Source organism: Leopardus geoffroyi, chromosome A1 (genome assembly GCF_018350155.1).
Source record: "Leopardus geoffroyi isolate Oge1 chromosome A1, O.geoffroyi_Oge1_pat1.0, whole genome shotgun sequence".
In the NCBI taxonomy this organism is placed as follows: Eukaryota; Metazoa; Chordata; class Mammalia; order Carnivora; family Felidae; genus Leopardus; species Leopardus geoffroyi.
In genome coordinates this window covers 172,430,044-172,449,584 of record NC_059326.1, presented here as the reverse complement: position 1 = coordinate 172,449,584, position 19,541 = coordinate 172,430,044, and the positions used below count along the sequence as shown (strand labels likewise).

At 42.0% G+C, this 19,541-nt stretch overlaps 1 protein-coding gene across 3 annotated transcripts in view; it reads left to right on the top strand.

The window, feature by feature from the left end:
- Positions 1-19,541, top strand: part of MCC (MCC regulator of WNT signaling pathway) — a 437,412-nt gene that overhangs the window by 324,963 nt on the left and 92,908 nt on the right. For all 3 annotated transcript variants that reach the window (XM_045446793.1, XM_045446803.1, XM_045446809.1), the window contains one exon: positions 12,685-12,827. In XM_045446793.1, coding sequence (XP_045302749.1) covers positions 12,685-12,827 — 143 coding nt within the window. The remainder of the gene's footprint in view (positions 1-12,684; positions 12,828-19,541) is intronic.

Sequence of the window (19,541 nt, the reverse complement as noted above, 5' to 3'; positions counted from 1 at the left end):
CTCTCTGCAGAAAATGATACTTCAGTACCACAGTCTGGGTGCAAAGGTTGCTTACTGCTTCTAGGTTAGTCATTGTTTTCAAGCTTCCTTTATTAGACACAGCCAGGGAATTCTTTATTCCTTATTTATTTAGATATTAATATTAAGATAAAATACTTTAGGAGTTCATACTAATAGCTGCGATTTAAATTCAGATTACAAAGGCACTTTTTATTTAGCTTCTTGTATGTTTATCTGTATCTCCTTCCTTTCACGCTAAGAATCCTGGTTCTTAAGGTTTCAGAGGATGATTGAATTAGAATATTCTGTAATTACTTACTTGCTTCATTCCATAGTACATATGGTTTCAGGATAGGGGCGCCTGGGTGGCTCAGTCAGTTAAACGTCCAACTTCAGCTCAGGTCATGATCTCGCGGTCTGTGAGTTCGAGCCCCGCGTCGGGCTCTGTGCTGACCGCTCAGAGCCTGGAGCCTGTTTCAGATTCTGTGTCTCCCTCTCTCTCTGCCCCTCCCCTGTTCATGTTCTGTCTCTCTCTGTCTCAAAAATAAGTAAACGTTAAGAAATAAATTAACAAAAAAGAATATTACTACCACTATGACAAATGGAGTTCCTGAGAAGAATTTAATTTGGTTTTTTTGTTTGTTTGTTTTTGGTTGCATTATGCTCTCTTCACTCCTCCAGTTACTTGCAGTTGTCCTCTATCCACCCTACCTGACCATATGGCCATTGCAACTCATATTCTTCCCTTCTAGTCCTCATTTGGTCTTCGACAAGTAAATATATATTTCATGTTTACTATGGTCCTTATGTCAGTGTTCCTCTGTTTATTGCCTGAAGCTTATTTTCTAGTAGATTCCTCAGGGAAGGCTCAGGGGAATAATCTTCACCAAGCTCTTGCTCATTAATGATGGTGCGTGTGTGCCCTTTGTACTCGAAAGGCATTTCTGCTAGATATAAAACCCTTGGCCCATCTTTTCTTGACTATGTCTCCTTATTCTTTTATTCAACACAGAGCGTTGCCCTCAAAGTCTGATAATAGAGCTTTCTTTGCCTCACAAGACACTTACTCTAGACGTCCATGGCATATTTTTTCTTTATTTTTTTTAAGTCCAGTAATTTTACTAGAGTAACTTTTTTTTTTTTTTAAAGATTTTTTTTTTAATTTTTTTTTTCAACATTTATTTATTTTTGGGACAGAGAGAGACAGAGCATGAACGGGGGAGGGGCAGAGAGAGAGGGAGACACAGAATTGGAAACAGGCTCCAGGCTCTGAGCCATCAGCCCAGAGCCTGACGCGGGGCTCGAACTCACGGACCGCGAGATCGTGACCTGGCTGAAGTCGGACGCTTAACCGACTGCGCCACCCAGGCGCCCCTAGAGTAACTTTTTTTAAAAGATTTTATTTTTAGGTAATTTCTATGCACAGTGTGGGGCTGAAACTCAACTCTGAGATCAAGAGTCATACACTCCACCAATTGAGCCAGCCACAAGCACCCCTACTAGAGTAACTTTTTTTTAACCCTGTTTATTTATTTTTTTTAATTTACATCCAAGTTAGTTAGCATATAGTATAACAATGATTTTAAGAGTAGATTCCTTAATGCCCCTTACCCATTTAGCCCATCCTCCCTCCTGCAACCCCTCCAGTAACCCTGTTTGTTTTCCATATTTAAGAGTCTCTTATGTTTTGTCCCCCTCCCTGTTTGTATATTATTTTTGCTTCCCTCCCCTTATGTTCATCTGTTTTGTATCTTAAAGTCCTCATATGAGTGAAGTCATATGATATTTGTCTTTCTCTGACTAACTTCGATTAACATAATACCCTCCAGTTCCATCCATGTAGTTGCAAATGGCAAGATTTTATTCTTTTTGATTGCTGAGTACCACATCTTCTTTATCCATTCATCCATCGATGGACATTGGGGCTCTTTCCATACTTTGGCTATTGTTGATAACGCTGCTATAAACATGGGGATGCATGTGCCCTTCGAAGCAGCATACCTGTATCCCTTGGATAAATACCTAGTAGTGCAATTGCTGGGTCATGGGGTAGTTATAGTTTTAGTTTTTTGAGGAACTTCCATACTGTTTTCCAGAATGGTTGCACCAGTTTGCATTCCCACCAACAGTGCGAAAGAGATTTCTCTTTCTCCTCATCCTTGCCAACATCTGTTGTTGCTTGAGTTGTTAATGTTAGCCATTTTGACAGGTGTGAGGTGGTATCTCATTGTGGTTTTGATTTGTATTTCCCTGATGATGAGTGATGTTAAGCATTTTTTTCATGTGTCAGTTGGCCATCTGGATGTCTTCTTTGGAGAAGTGTCTATTCATGTCCTTTGCCCATTTCTTCACTGGATTATTTGTTTCTGGGTGGAGTGAACTCTTAACTTTAGTCATCCTGGTTTGATATTATCAGATTTTCTGTGTATTCTTTTGATTATCTCTTTTAATCTTCTAATGTCAGGGAAGTTTTAAAAAATTTATAGAGTTGAATATTCTGTTCTCTTTGATTTTTTTCTTCAAGGATGCTTATTATTTGTATGTTAGATCGTTTTTGACTGTTTTCAGTATCTCACTATCCATATCCTATCTCTCCCTTTGTACTTGTTTTTTCCTGTTGTCCATCTAATATTTGTTTTGGGACATTATATGTTGTGTTTATTCTCTCTTGTGTGCCTTCTAGTTTAGTCTTTATTCCTGAAATGCGTTTTTATTTATTTCTGATTTTTGTCTGTGTTCTGTTACTGAGTTTTTCTAATTCTGAATTACATTCTTTCATGTCTTATGTCATTTTATTTCCTTCAAGTCTTTTGGCTTATTTTGAAATAATAGGCTATTGTTTGGGGCTTTTGAGGGTGGGGGGAGATGTTCCATTTTTGTGGTATGCTTTCATGGTATATAGGGATATTATTCTACTCTTTTTTTCTTTCCTCTTAAAACTTTATATGGAATTTGACCTCACTACTTTTCCATTTTTTATTTTTATGTGAAAAATAGTTTCCTTGAACTTCTAGGAGGCAGGATTTAAGGTGGCTTTATAAGTTCACAAGGCTTAGTCTCCTGTTGTTTTCATTTTGTCAAAAATAAGGCAGACCGCTCTCTGACACTTCCTAGCTCTTTTCCCCTCACCTACTTCTATTTGGATCTATTCCTTCTTTTGTCTCTGTTACCCCATTCTGTTCAGTCCTTTTTTTTTTTTTTGAAGTTTATTATTTATTTTGAGAGAGGGGAGAGACAGAGAGGGAGAGGGAGAGAGAGAATCCTAAGCACGCTCTGCACTGTCAGCACAGAGCCCAGTGCAGAGCTCAATCCTGAGAACCGTGAGAGCATGACCTGAGCTTAAATAAGAGTCATGTGCTCAACTGCCTGAGTCAGTTCAATCCTGTTCAATACTGATCCCACTGTCAGCAGTTTCTCCTCCTGGAAGCAAGTCCTGGAGCCAGTCTTGCAAGTTCTCAAGGACTAGCTGCTTTAGCTCTTTCAGATCTTAGTGTGGACCCCTTCTTTATTTACTCTTGGCTCAGGCAGAAGCTTCCTAGTGTTAGCTACTGTTCTTTAGTTGGCCCTCATCACTTTCCTATGTATACTTACTGATTATTTTGGGGTTTTCCAGTTCTCAAGTCCACCAACCTTGTTGCTTCCCTCTGCTTCTGCCCACTCAGACACCCTTCTGGGCTTGTGGATAGTGTGGATTTGTCCTTACTTACTTGTATTTTGTTGCTCAAGAGGATACCTTGTCTCTAAGCTTTAGTTGTGCTGCATAGGTGCTCTGTTTTCATGTGGGAATTCAAGAGAGATCTAAAAACCAGGCTGCCAGTCATTGGTCTAGATGACCTATGGAAAGTTTTGAAAACTCATGTCTCATAATCGTAGATGGTTTGAGTATGGAGGAAAGACCCTTTATACTTGAGATCATTTACTTCCACATTTGTCAGGCATCCCAGAGAGGTTAACTTGCTTAGTGAAGGTCAAGTGAATAGCTTAGCACCAGAGCTAAGACAAGGTCCCCAGTGTTCTTTCCTCATATAGGATGTTATTCAGATCAAAATTGTCAGTTTGTACTTAGGTGAAGACTTAAAATATTTTCCTTCTGATAGTAAAAGTAATAAAAATATGATAGGAAAAATTGGAAAGAAAGCATTGTAATGTTTCAGTAGTGGGCTCTGGTGAATTAAAACATGTTTTAATGTTTGTTTGTTTGTTTGTTTCATAAGGGTTTTTTGAGAGAGTGATTATTTTTGAATTGAAGAAAAATATAAAATAGTGTTAAGTGACCATGTTTTCTAATTTACAACCATCCAAAGTCAACTATTGTTATTAGTTCTTATCAGTGAGTATCTTTTTAAGAGGAAAGAAATTATGAAAGCCCTTAACTGGAAGCTGACATGTACTACAGCCTTGGATTTTTAAAAGATGACCAGGAGGGTATTTATTAAAATGTAAGACTACAAAGACAGAACATCTTGTGCAGAGGATGGTAGAGGATAATGGAAAACTTTTTTCTTTGCTAGATCAAGGATTGAGTCAGCTCCCTTTTAACTTACTTATGGTTAAGATAATCTTATGTAAGAGTTTTTGGTGGCTCGTTATATCATAGTGCCATTAATTGGCTCTATCCTGTTTGCATTCGTATACTAAATATACTTAAAAATTATTCTCTGTTCCTTTCAATGGAGATGTCTCCCCAGTTCAGATACTGGGACCCAGAAAGAGAACATGAAAAAAAGGTCAGACTCGCCAGTCTCCTATCTTTTATAAAGTTAAGATTTATGCAAGAAAAAATAAGAACAATGAAATGGCTGTGCCACGCTTCCTTTGTTATATGCCTTGGTGAGTGATTGATGTTTGAGGCTTGACCAGATTGTGGAAGAGCAAGTTCATGCATACATTTATGCTCTGTGGCTTTAGTAAGTTTTACCAGCTCTCTAAATACTATGGAACCATGATTAAACTAAAATGCAAACAGTGGCTGTATTCATTAGTAATTTGCAAAAAGAGCTTCAACATCTGTTGAGTCACTATTGATGGTGACACTGGAACTAGATGAATACAAAAATGTTTATTATACGTGGTCATAAAGTCAACCTGCCAATAGAGTTCTAAGAATAAGGAGCTTATATCAGTGTGATGGGGAAGGCAAAGTACTTCTGTGTTTATTTTCTATTGTTGTGTAATAAGTTACCACAAAAACTGGCTTTAAAGAACACACATTTATTAGCTCACAGCTCTGTGCATCAGAAGCTCAGGTATGGCTTAACTGGGTTCCATGCGTGTTTGTAATCAAGGTGTTGGCCAGAGCTGAATACTAATCTGAAGCCTCAACTGGGGAAGAGTCCACTCACCCATGTCCTTGGCAGAATTTATTTCTTTGTGGTTGTAGGATTCAGGACAGTTTGTTTTTTCAAAGCCATCCATGCAGAGAAAGATTCTAGAATAAGTCTGCTGATAAGACAGTCTTACATAATGTAATGGGAGTGATGTCCATCACCTTTGCCACATTGTATTAGTTAGAAGCCAGTCACTGGTCCCATGCAGGCTCAGTAAGAGGGTATCACACAAAGGAGATTCAGGGATCATAAGGGCATTTTGGAGGCTGTTCATCACAACTTCCTGGGGGATTTGATTAACAACACCACTATTAGCTTATGCCAGTAGTGATAATCACCATGCTTCTTGAGCTATATTTGTGCCAGGCGTGTGCCAAGCATTCTGCATGCTTTATCTCAGGGAGTTCTCATAGTGACCCATGGTGCAGGTACTAATAACATGGCTGTTTTATGAATGAAAGAATTAAGGTTTAGGGAATTTGAGTATCTTGCCTGAGATTATGTAGCTAGAAAGTAACCAAGAGTTAGAATTTGAAGCCAGGTTTTGTGGGAATCCATAGCTATACTGATCCCTGTATGTCTCTTAAGCTGCCCAGGCTGCTCTTAGCATCCAGAGGGGATCTCGAAGTCACGAGGAAGGGATGATGCACAGGTCCATTTGGTTTAAACATCCCTTCCATCCCAATCAAACAGGTGCATAGACACATGCGTGCATTTGCACCAACATTAAATAGCCTCATAGGGAACAGCCTTGTGGGAAGCTGGCAAAGATCATGTATAGTACTAGTTTGATGCTTTCAGCATATTTGCTATTTATTTAGTACCAACCGTTTTAAATTGCTGCATTTTTAAGTGCTATAAAATGATACTTCAAACAAACTTTTGAATCCCTTTGAAATGAAGTCAGTCAGTAGTAATACAGATACTTTCTTGTTTAAAGTTTTTTTTTTTTTAGTTTATTTTTGAAAGAGCATGTATGTGTGTGAGCAGGGGAGGGCAGAGAGAGAGAGAGGGAGAGAGAGAATCCATGCCAACAGCATGGAGCCTAAAATGGGGCTCGATCCCACAAACCATGGGATCATGACCTGAGCTGAAATCCAAAATTGGACACTTACCCAACTGAGCCAGCCAAGCACTCCATAAAGATTTTTTAAAAATGTTTATTTATTTTGAGAGAGAGAGAGAACAGGGGAGGTGTAGAGCAAGAGAGAGAGGAGAATCCCAAGCAGGCTTCACATTGTCAGCATAGAGCCCAGCATGGGACTCCATGTCATGAACCCATGAAATCGTGACCTGAGCCAACATGAGGAGTCAGACGCTGAACTGACTGACCCACCCAGGCGCCCTCAGAACACTTTCTATTTCTAAGCCCTCTGTCTTTGGAAAGCAAGTCTTCTGAATTTTCTGCCTCTTGGCTTTTAGGAAGAAAACATAAATAGTTTTCATTAAATGTAATGGAGAGAGTCCTTTCTTATCTCTTTTTCTCATTGTATGAAATACTTACAGATGTGGTTGGCATGCATTCTCTGTGTCAGGAATGTTCTCTATTCCTTTCTTACTGGTTTTATACTTTTCTTTGGTAAATTGCTCTTGCTGTTTTGCTCATCAAAGGCATTTCCATTTGTGCTGGGCCTCTTTGTTTAGTTGGCCTTGTTCCTCCCACCTTCCCCTTGGGAGGACCTGGGCCAGGCCTTAGAATGAAGATGAAAATACCCTTAGTAATATTACTGAGACCAATCCATTGTGATCCTGAGAGAGTAGCATTACTTCTTTGGGTATTTTAAAAGGGAGTGGTGCTGACCCCCTTCCCCAGGACGGTTGAGAGGGTTAACAGATGAATGATGGCATTGCAGTTTTCAAGAATGGAGTTCATATAATGCTCTTAGGTTTGACAGCTGAGACTAATGTGATGATTAAAGATCAGTGGCCTCTGTGGGGGTAAGATAAAACCCAGTGAAGAACATTAACAAAACCGTAAAGCTCCTTAGCATCAGCACATTGCACAGGGTTTTTCCAACAAGGGCTCAAGTTCTCAGACCAGTCTGTCTCAAGGCTGACTCATGGCTTTATCCCTGGATTGCACCAATAGCAGACATGAGACTAAAGGGTTTTATTCTTGGTGGTTGTAATGATACTGCTTGTTTTTAATAAACATTTTTTGCATATAGGCAATTTCACCAATATATGTGGCTAGACATGGGTATTTATATAGATTTTAAATTTGCTTCATCATCAAATAGGAGAGCTGATACCTAGGGAAAATGCTCAGAGTATACGTTAAGTGTCAGGATGAAATTCAGGAAAAATGCAATTTCATCCTATCCAACCCCAGTCTTTTTTTCCTTGCCTTTCAGACCAACAGTTGGTAGTTGTAGGAGCAATCCTAATGATTCTGACCTCCAGAAACTCATGGCAGGCGAGATGCCGCAACCACAGGCTTGCTTTCTCTGCTGTATTGCAGGATCAGTCCAAAAACTGATGAATACAGGCTGGGAGGAGGGAGAACCCTGGATGCAATTCCCTGGGATCATAGGCAGCATGTTGTTTGAGACCATTTCTTACTTTGTTCGACTGAAATCATATGGAATGTTTGTGTATGGTGAAGAGAAGAAAATAATTTCTCACTTGGAAGTTTTGCAGGAAGAAGCTGCCATTCCTCCCTGTTAAGAAAGTCATCGCTGAGTAGCTGACTTGGGCAGCTAACGCTGGCTTTATGGGAACTGGAGGGATCTAGAATGTCCTGTCTTACAGCCCCGTGTGTCTGCTTTTTTATTTCGGTGCTCCAGGGGGTTGAGGAGAGAATTGTCTGGGTTTTCTCCTTCTCCTCTGATATTGGAAGGCATAATACTTGGTGTTTCTTGGAGTTCAACAGAGGCAAGTCAGGGAAGGGGACCAAGGAGGGCGACTCTGGTGCCCCTGGAGATCTTTAGGCAAATGGTACAGAGACCAGCCCACAGGTCAGGGATCTGGGAGGGAGTTGAGGGGAGAAGATTGTGGCTACAATCGCTTTAACCCTTTGATGGCATGAACAGGAATCAGAAAGATTTTTCAGAGGGTTCTGCTTGTCTGGGATATAACAAATCAGTAACTTTACATTTAATTTGTTTTCATCTGTAAAATGGTTGTATCATCAGAATATGCAGTGATAACACATAACCACAGATTTGCAGTGGCTTAAGATATGAAAGGTGTATTTCTGGTTCCTTGCTAGGAGCTCAGTAGTGCTGGCAGAAAACTCTGTGTGGCATTGTCCTCAGCCAGCCTCCTAAGCTGAAGGGCTTCCACCGTCTGGAGCATTGCCAGCAGCCATGGCCTGGGAAGGGAATGTCGCAAATGCTGAAGGAGCTGGTAAAGGCTTCCAGGCGCAAATGGTATCAATTCACTGAGATCTCATGGGCTGAAACAAGTCACGTGGCCATATCCGGCTTCACGGGAAAGGGGAAGTATAATCCCACCATGTGCAAGGGCGGAGGTGAACCAGAGTCTTGATGAGCGCCCCTGCTGGGTACTGCAGGGGTGCTGGCGCTTATGGGATGCACATCCCACATGGTGGCTCCGCCAGAGCCGCATTTACATAAGAAAATACTGGAGAGAAATGAACACCATTTGAAAAAGGGTTTTATTCATGGATTATGGAGAAAGTGGACATCTATCATTTTTTAATGTGTATAAAGTACTTAAACTTGTAAGTTAAAAGTCAAAAAATTATAATCATAGAGGTAATATTCCTTTTTCCTGCTTAGTTGTCATTGTTGTATTACCTTCTCAATTGAGGGTTTACTGGGCTACCTGACCCTGGGTGATTCCTCTGTGGTGGTATGATATGCAGCTTGACCTCGCCTGTGCCCCTGTGAAACAGAATGCCTGAAATCACACACCCTCCCGGGCTAAAAAAAATTGCTCTCACAGATCATGAAAACTGAGGGTGGGGAGAGGCATGGGTCAGTAACGATACTGGAGTGTGATAATAAAATCTGGCATGACTTGAACAAACTAGGCCTGCCCGTGCAGGAGCTTGCCAGGGCAGGAAGGCATGATCATGCACAGAATGGCTGTGTCTGTCCTGGGTGCCGCTACTCCTCTTCTACTTTTCCTGCACCAAAGTGTCCCTTGCTGGGGTTGGTCTTGTGCAGCTTTATGAGGACTATTTAACAAGGGTGTTTTGTTGGGTTCTGTTGGCTCCTGCAGGTCACGACTTGTTTTCTCCTGCCCTGTTGCTCTCATGGGAGTTGTGGTGCAGGCACCGCAGCTTGGAAAAGCTCAAGGGGTTTTCACTAAGCTCGGAGATGAGTGCCTCAGTATATCTTGGTCTGGTTGCAATGAGTGTGGACAGAACGGGTGAAGTGTGTTTAATGTGACACCTCAAGGACACGTACAGATGGGGCTTGGGCAATGTCTTCTCCAGCCATTCATTCACCTTGAGGCTAAGAGGATAATTATTTTCCAGTGTTCTCTTGTCACTGTGTAAAGAATCCCCAGAGTACCTTTCCACCATCTTTCCTCCCCCCAACCCCCACTTTTGTCCTCCAGCACAGAATTCCACCCGGAAGCTGTGACTACAGTTTGCTTCAAAGTATGTGTCATAGTGACCCCCACTGTGGCACCCAGCACACCATCTTAAATGTTATAGGAAATCGAGACGTATCTATTATTTGTAGAGGAAGAATTAAATTACAGAGGCTTTCCACTATTTTAGGAAACCATACTTATGGAAAAAAATATAGGAATGTAAACCAGATATCTTTGCCTTCAGCTAGGAATTTTTTTTTCTCCAATATATTCTTGTTGCTACTCCCAAATGAACCTGTAAGTTCCAAATATACATTCTGAGTCTTTTGTCTCCTTTTAGCTACAAGTGCCATTCTGTCTGAATCATCAGGCTTCCTGTTGTCTCTTGTTCATACTCATACCCTCTAGGCAGACTCCCCAGTTAGAGGCAGGAGCGAAGATGCTTTGGTCCCAGATAACATGCTCTCATTATCTGGGCATTGGCCATCTGCTTTTCCAGCAACCCGGATCTTGCCTGTTAAGTAGCTCACAACAGTCACCAGGGATGCCCAGAGTTGTCTTGGTGGTTATCAGTTGATCGTGTGCCTTTTTCTTGTATGAATATTTGCACACCTTCATTTTTAAGTGAATTTGGCAGTTTCTGGTCTGCCTTGGTGATGGTAGTGGGCTGTTGACCTCTGAAGACTGTGGAAGAGGAAGAGTGAGTGAGGAATTGGTGGGGAGGGAGAGCTGTTAAGTTTGTGAGGGGAAGCCTTTCACAGTGATTTGTAGCCCTACAGAGCTGAATATGGAAAAGCAAAGAGGAGGAGCCAGCAAGATGGCAGGAAGAGTCGTGGTGGAAATGAGATCCAGGTCAAACTGGGCATGATTTTGTAATTATTTTAAGATCTAGAACTGGTGATCTTCATGAGAGTGCCAGCTACACTGACACATGTACATACCACATACACACACGTGCACACACGTGCACGCACACACACACAATTTGAAGGTGGGAATAAAGACTGATAACAAAAACACACAGATACTTTGTGGGGATGGAGAAAAACAGTATTCTGCTGTGGCTGTGTTCCAAAGAAATGTGAGCCTTTTTCACTTTTTGACAGATACTGTCTTTGACACCCTGTCATTTTGTGAACTTCTGTTGTCCCTTGTAAAATATGGTGGATCATGGATGAAAAGCATAATTTCATGCAAAGAGTACTTGGGGCCTGTTACAGTTTTGTTCTGTTTAGGAAAGCGTCCCTGTAAATGGGACTTAGACTCACCCTTCATTCTTGCCTCTCCTTCCACTTATTTCCTGAACGTGTGACCTTGAGTGGACATTATTTGATGTTTCAGGTTGTCCCTAAGAACAGAAATTCACATCGCTATTTCTGTGAAAGCAGCTGTCGCACCAAAGATCTGTGATACAGCTTCCACAACCCCCTTGCCTTCAATCTTGCTCCTGGAGCTCTGAGCAGCCCCCAGGAAGTTACCACATTAATACTGATCAAGTCGTTTGTAGGTGTGGTCCCTGCCGGGATATATACCACCATATTTATCAGACTTCTTTGCTGTGTATTTCTGTTTCAGTATTGAGTTGGGCTTGGTGTAGTGTTCTGCTTATCTTTGAAGGCTTTTGTCCCTGCCCGGTAGCTTCTGGGTTACACCATGGGAAACCACAGATTTAGGGAGGTAGGAGGACAGTGGGACATGGTGGGTGAGAAGTCTTACCCTTTTCCATCTGCTACTAGCCCCGAAGGTGCAAAGCTGGCAAGTACATATGGCTCTTGGCATTAGGAAAACCTTGCTGAAATGAAATTAAAATTCCTCTGCTGGACAGGAAATTAATCAGCGCTGAACGCAGTAGACAGGGACAGAAGCTAGATTCCTTATTCCATCATTGATGAGTGTTTTATTGTTATGCAAATGAGATCAAATGCTCGGTGACTGGTAGGGCGTTGAGGAGGGGTTAGAGAAGTGAAAGAGATGAACAGGTTCCTTAGGATTTAAACTCTAGCTTCAAAAATGTTTTTATAGCATCTGCTGCCTCTTACACCATCAGATGCTGAGCAAGGGAAGCGCCTCAGTTTCTTCTGTCATTGCTTCTGCAAAGCAGCCTCCTTGACAGTGTGATATATTGCGATTTATTCATTCCATAACGCTACTAGATCACCCACAGTGAAGCAAGCCACATGCCAGGTGTTAGGGCTAAATTACAGAATCACCTAGTCTTTGCTTTGCCAGAGTTCATAGTCTGGTAGAAAAGGATATTGGAAAAAATTAGGTCTGCAGATAACTGGCCAGATAGAAATAATTGTCACACCACTTAGGACTATTTGGTTGAAAAGCAGCTGAAATGTACCCTAGCAAACATCAGCTAAAAGGGTACATAGAAACTGAACAGCCATAAAGGAATGTGGGACGACAGCTCAGGGGTATAGGTCTCAGGAACTAAGGGACAGTCTTTTCAGGACCCTCAGTCAAGTGAATCAACTCCACGCAATCCTAAGTCTATTCACTAAACATTCCCAAAAGAAGGTATCTGATGGATCCAGCTCAGACCACTTGCCCACTTCTTGGAGGGGGGTGGAAAGCAGGAGACTTGGATAATGCCACAGAGATTGCGAGCAATGGCAGAGGGACTTTCCCTCTTAAAGACAGAACGAATGCTACAAAGGCAAAGGATATGATAAAAGTTAGCTGGTGTTGTGGCTTCTGGGATTCCGGCCAATGAGCGGGCATATGTTTATTTGGAGTGTGCTCAATGTTGAGGCTGTGGTGGCTTGAGACCATAAAACTTGGAATCATTCACCCATAGGTGCGTCAACTCATTGGCCCTTCTGTCTTGTTCTCTTGATCCCAGTGTGAACAGTCCCACCTCATGAGAGAACATGAGGACGTCCAGGAGCGAACAACGCTTCGGTACGAGGAACGCATCACGGAACTCCACAGCATCATTGCTGAGCTCAATAAGAAGATAGACCGTTTGCAAGGCACCACCATCAGGTAGTGGGCTCCTAGTGCAGCTTTCTCTCTGCCCTTCTGGGCTCTGACCTGGCTCCTGGGGTTGAAATCATCCTGATGAAATATAATGATGTTTTATTTGCAACCAAGATTTTTGCTGTTGATAACTACTTTCTCTTTACATTGATAGTCGTGCACTTTCCCCTCCACTGTTCTGTTCTCATCTTGATCATCAGGATAGTCCTGGAAGGTAGCCAGGGTGGGAGTTATACTCCTCAGGTACTGATAAGAGTGTGGAGCCAGAAGTTGGTGAAATGCTTTATTAACCAGTTCTGGATGGAGCCCCTCTGTCTCCCTACCAACACCCCTACCACTGCTTGAATCTAGATGGTCTTCTCTAGATGGGCAAACTGTGTGCCTCCCTTGGGGATTTTGAGAGCTCTGTGAATGTGGCTTATAACTAAAGAGTACATATGCTTCTAGGTAATCTAATATTTTGAGCTCACCTAGAGTTGATCTACCAACGTTGATGTGGCCTTATAAAAACTCCTAATGTGGGGGGCAAGACTTGATACATCATTTTACCTAGCAAAAAGGCGAGAGCTTAAAAATACTAAGTTGATGACTTTGAAGTTAAATTTAGCAGAGGGTAGAAGCAGAGTTAGAACCCGCAGTCTCTCTGCTTTTACTTAATAGTCTTTCCATGAAAGTGACTTTTGGTGGTCCTGCCTTCCTTATCAATCAGTTAGCCCCAAAGTCTCCTGCACGCAGCACAATTTTAATTGGCGTGTGTCTGCCCTGCTTTCCAGAGGAGGGGTTTACTTTGAGTGACTTAGCCAAGGATGAGAGCTTTTTATCATGCTGCTTGTGCTCAGGGAACAGCCCCGAGGAAAGCAAACAGTTGGCACCTACCTTTCTGGAGAAAAGAGCTTTGTTCACTGAATGTTTGTACAAGCCACAATTATGGCCATTTAGAGGCAACTACTTTAAACTGTCCCTCTAGAAGTCCTAGTGGGTTAGAAGAAAATTTGGGTGCGTTTTGTTCCAACTCTGAGAGTTACAGGAATGACAGGGCTACTTGGTGAGAGTACTGATGGCCTCTGATTTCTGGGCAAAATCATGGAAAACTTGACACTGAACTGGAGCCACACGATAAATTCCATATTCCAATGTAGAACCTCAAGTCTTTTAAATTGTATCCTGGTCTTTGGAGTGATTGTAGGTTAGAAACGCATGAGCAGAGAAGAATTTTCAGACCAAAGAAATGATTAGAGCCGACTTACAGGAGGCTGGCAGAGTACATTGGTAAATTTGTAATTTCCATTAAGACATGTTGCACTTTTAAACCCTTGAGAAGGTGAGGGAAAATGGGCTCAGTGAGTTGTGAAAAAAAGCATCACACATCACCTGGAAAACTCAATTTCAGGATGTTTAAATTGAATATAATGGCCAAATGGCTTCATGTTAAAATACAGTGAGCTTCTTGACCATAAACATTTATTGGTGCCTTTTATTTAAAGGGAGATTGCATCTGTGCAGATGTCACATTAAATTCTGCCAGTTTTCATTATGTAAATGAGCTATCCCCCGCCTTTCGGGGGTCTCCCTGCAGACTGTGGGCCAGTAAGACAAGGCTCTTCCTGTCCTCTGACTTCCATGGCTAAGGCTTGTCTCCTGCTCCCAGCACTGCCAGAAATGGGTTTGCCCTCATGTGCTGAGATGCTGTGCTAGACCAAGTCGGGCAGGGGTGGGAGTGGTAAGGAGACACACACCTACAAGGAACTCCAGATGCCCTAGCATATCCAGGGTCTAGAGAATTGATTGTCATACTAGTCAGGTACAATACTAGTACCTTCCAGACTTTCTTGTCCCTTTAGTTGGGCCTGAGTTAGAAATTTATTGGAGGGACGCCTGGGTGGCTCAGTCGGTTAAGCATCCGACTTTGGCTCAGGTCATGATCTCACGGTTCGTGAGTTCGAGTCCCGTGTCAGGCTCTCTGCTCAGAGCCTGGAACCTGCTTTGGATTCTGTGTCTCCTCTGTCTCTGCCCCTCCCCCACTCATGCTCTGTCTCTCTCTGTCTCTCAAAAATAAATAAATGTTAAAAAAAAATTTAAAAATGTATTGGAAATGCTGAAAAATAATATGGGAATAGTTTATGTAAGCTATGAGATATATCTGTACATAAGCTATCCATAAGCTAAATTGCTTAAGTAAGAAAAATGATAATCTCATAGTTTTAAACTTTTATGTCAGGTCACAGTCAGAACTGGGACCTTCTGTGACTATCCTACAAGACACTCTCCCATCTCCTATAGCCACAGGGCTAATGTAGCCAAGAATCAGACACTGCAGGTGGCTGAATTCCAGTGTAAGTTGAATTCACGGCCACATCAGATCTTTTAGGTAAAGATTAAGCATTGATAGGAAAAGATGAAATGGTGAGAATTTGAATGGAAACATTGGGGTAGATTTCAATGAATCACAATTCCTAGAGCCTACAAACTCCACTGAGTTTCCCCTTCTGCAGAAGCACTTCTCCTCCTTGTCTGATGAAGCTTGGAGACTCTACAGCAATCTGATCCCAGGTAGAGGGTGCCAGGTATATACACTTAGGTCCCCCAGGAATAAAGATTTATAATTATTTCACTAGGTAAAGAATTCTAACCAACTAAGATGCTGGCCAAACACAAAGGAAATAGGGATTTCCTAGTGGAAGAAGGAAGTTAGAAACATCAACTGTAGCCTCATGGTCAGTTGCAAAAAAGATGCAAGGCTGTGCATATTTTCTTGCTTGTTTATGAATGTATCCAATTTCCTTTTTTTACCTTCTTATTCTCTCCTATTACATCGGGTGAGCTGGTATTGGTGATGAAACTTGTCTGATGGTTAGGTTAGATGGTATCTAGGTGGATTTGCCCCTGAACTAGAAGAGAAGTGGTTACCTGACAATGGATACAATAACTGCTGGGACTTTGGGTCTCCCATTTTGGTGAGAAGGTGACTTCATTTACATTTGAATGAGAGATAGTTAGAGAAGGTTGGGGTCATTGCTGTTGCAGTTGGAAATGTCAGTTTGGAAATTTCAGCCATGTGTGTGGTTGTCAAGTAGCCACGGAATGTGGCCTGTGACATGTTGTCTAGCACCTGGTACCATTCCCACTCCTCCTCTCTACTCTCCCGGGAATCAAAGAGGCTGGACACTTGGGACTACTTCCCAGATTGCCTTAATAGCTGCGATCTGGATACAGTTTGGGTTCTGTCTGCCAGTGAGGTGCCTTCACGTGCATTTGGAAAAGGAGGTGGGAGCCATTATTACTCAGGCCAAGATGGCAGCAGCTGACATATAAGCTTTGGTGGGCATGAGGTCCTGCGCTGACTGGCCAGAGCCTGGGGCTGTGGGCAGGTGTGAAGGCAGAGGTAGTTACCTGACTTTTGGGGGGGTCCACAACTGTGATGGCAAATGTGACAGCTCCTGGTGGCCTCCACCCACACTTTTCTGGTTCTTCTAACCGTTATGCAAGCATGGAACTGCCTAAATTAAATTTCTTCTACTTGAAACATCCACTATAGTTTATGTTCCTAACTGAACCCTGCCTAATGCATCCTAAATCCCATCTCCTAGGAATAAACACTGAACATTTTGTATATATGGCCTTCTAAAAAATTTTATTCATGAATATTTTAAATAAATTGGATCATAGCACACACATGATGTTTTGTAATCTATGCTTTTTCACTTAACTGTATGTTATGAATGGCTTTTTTAAATGCTCATCTGACTTGGAGAGGTTATATAATGGGATGGGGAAAATGGAAAAATACATCAGTAGCTCACTTTGGAATGGAGGGGTGGGTGGGTTCTAAGCAAATTAAACATGAACTCTTGTTTCCTGAGGAGATCATTTTCTTTGCCCAAAAGCTACTCTCATAACATCACCCTTTCACTGCCGGCTCTCATGATCAGTCATGTTTTCCGCTTCCATTTCCTGTTGCTTGTTAGCCCACGGCTGTCTGGCTTCTGAGTGCAACAGTTTGCTGAAGTTTCTTTTGCTAGGGACTGAATTATGTCTCCAAATTCATATGTTGAAGCCCTGCCCCCTCAATGTTATAGCATTTGGAGTTGGGGTCTTGGGGAGATAATTCTGTTTAGCTGAGGTCAGGAGGATGGGGACCATATGGTGCGTGTAGTGAGTGCCCTTATAAGAAGAGACACCAGAGGGCTTGCTCACAGGTACGCTCTCTCCCTGCCGTGTAAGGACACAGTGACAAGGCAGCCATCTGTAAGCCAGGAAGAAAGCCCTTACCAGAAACTGACCCTGTGGGCACCTTGATTTTGTTTGGACTTCAAACCAAAGTCTAGAACTAAGAGAAAATAAGGTCCTGTTGTTTAAGCTAGTCCACAGTATTTTATACAGTAGCCTAGGCTACAATACTTCTTTGAAAACTACCAGTGACTTCTTAACTGAAAACTCCAGTGACCTTTTCTTGTTTCTGGTCCTTTTCTGCAGCCTGTGCCCCTAAATCTTCTCTCCTTCCTGGTGTGTTCTTCTTGAACTCCTAGGACCCTAGATCATTTCTTCTGTCCCTAAGATTGACCCTCAGCCTTGGCTCTTACCCTGGGCTCTCTCTCCCCACCTTTCACCTTGAAGGGCTGCAGCCCTAAAAAGCTGACCCCGCCTATTTGTGTTACCTCCCTCCCACTTCACTCTTCTGCCTCTTTGTCTGCAAAATGCTCTTCATTTGCCAACAAAGATAATATCCAAAGTCTCCATCTACTCTAACATAATCTAGCCTCTAAAATCTCATGCCTGCTCCATGAGCCTGACCTTTCCATTTGCCCAGTTATTCACCAAAAGATTCATAGATGAGACTGATCTTGCTTTGTGCTAGATGGAAAAATAGGGAGAGATGGAATTGCAGGAAGAATCAGGGCTCATCACTGATTTCCTGCTTTAGATCTTCTAAAAGAGCTGAAAGGGATACATTTCCTCCTTGTATCTAAAAAAAATCTTTGTTCTTTAAAAGAATGATGGCATTTTAAGGCAAGTCTGCCTTTACTTATAAGGAAGATTGTAGTTCAGCAAAACCCCCCACCAGGTCAGGTAGGCTGGGGTAGCTGGACATAGTTGACTGACAGGTGTCAAGGCAGGCAGATGTCCATCCACGTCTTATTCACAAATCAATCCAGTGACAAGGCATGAATGTGCATGCCAAAATAAAAAGTCATGGGGATTGCTAATGAAATAATATTTGTATCAAATACTACTAATTCCATAGTACTTCAGCTTAAGGTCTGGAAAGCAGGATAAGAATTACACTTTCATTGACCGTTCCCTTTTCCGAAAAGGGATCATTTCATCCCTAGCCAATAATGAGAAGGAATCTTTAAAAATCATCGTCAACAACAACAAAATCTTTTCCATGGGTCACCATATTTGATTGTTGTTTCACTGGTCCTAAATTTAGGAGTGACGCTGTACTGCTCACTAGTTGTAGAATCTTGGGTAAACTGCTTAAGCCTCTTGAAGCTTCAACTGCCTTGTTCGTAAAATAAAGGTATTGATCCCAGCTTTGATGAGCCCTAAGATCTCTGCCAGTCTGGGACTTTTCTGCCACTGCTTAGTTACACAGGTGGTGGGGACAATCTAATGCCTGCCTCCTTGGGAGCGTTTTTCTTTTGTTTTGTCGTTTAAGCTAGTAGCAAGCACTAATCATTGCTACTCTAAGAGCAATTTGGAAGCACTTCACAAATGCTTCTAAGTGAATGAAATGAAACAAGGTACATTTAGAATTCTGTGAGATGATTCTTGATATTCCAAAGAGAGACACCTGAGAACTTTGTAATTCCATAATTGCGAAACTACCACAATAGTGTCTAATTATCAACAGTTATCAGTTTATCAAAGCTTCTGGGGTTTTTTTGTTTGTTTTTGGTTTTGGGTTTTTTGTTTTTTTTTTTTGGCTTAAAATGGTCACTTCTTGGATCTTTTCATGTTTTCTTCCTTTTCACCAGCATCATTGGCAGCTGGTGTTCTTTGGGGAGGTTCTCTTCCTCCCCCAACCCCCCAAAATAAGTTATCGTTTGCCAAGAGCGACTGTATACATAACAGAAAGAAGCAAACAATGAAGTCACTTTGAGGCACTGATGCTGTGTTGTTAACTACACATCTTTACCAACCAGAAGACTCCTGTTGCACAGAGAAGCCTTGAAAACACACCTCATATTCTTGCTTTTGTAAAACTGCTGGCACCGGTGGGATGTTTCTGATTTCTCGCTCTATTGCTCTGGGTGAACCGTGCTCCCGAATAACACAGTAGAGAGAAGACCTCAAGCATGAGTCTTCTACATATTCTGCAATCACAGATTGACTATCAGCTTACAAAAGGCCCTGAGCGAATTGGCTTTTGTTCTTTCTCAGTCCCAGATTCCAGCCTCTTTTCAAGAATGATCCCAGTCATGATGTTCAGGAGATGATAAGAATATGCAGCTCTATGAATTCTTTAACCAAAGTCAGTGGGAGAAATAGCAAGGTTGCACCAACTTTAATATTTAGATTCTGTGTAACCATTTTTATACCTCATTCTTCGTGGTACAAAACCTGGCCTGATCTCACAAGGTTGCTTTCTGCCTCTAATTGCTATTTACTTCGTTTGCACATGCTGGTTTGTACTATAGTGCTCAACACGATTACCATAAGGAGGAATCTTACCCAGAGATTTTGTGTGCTCAGCTCAGCCCCTCCCTTTGGGGTCGA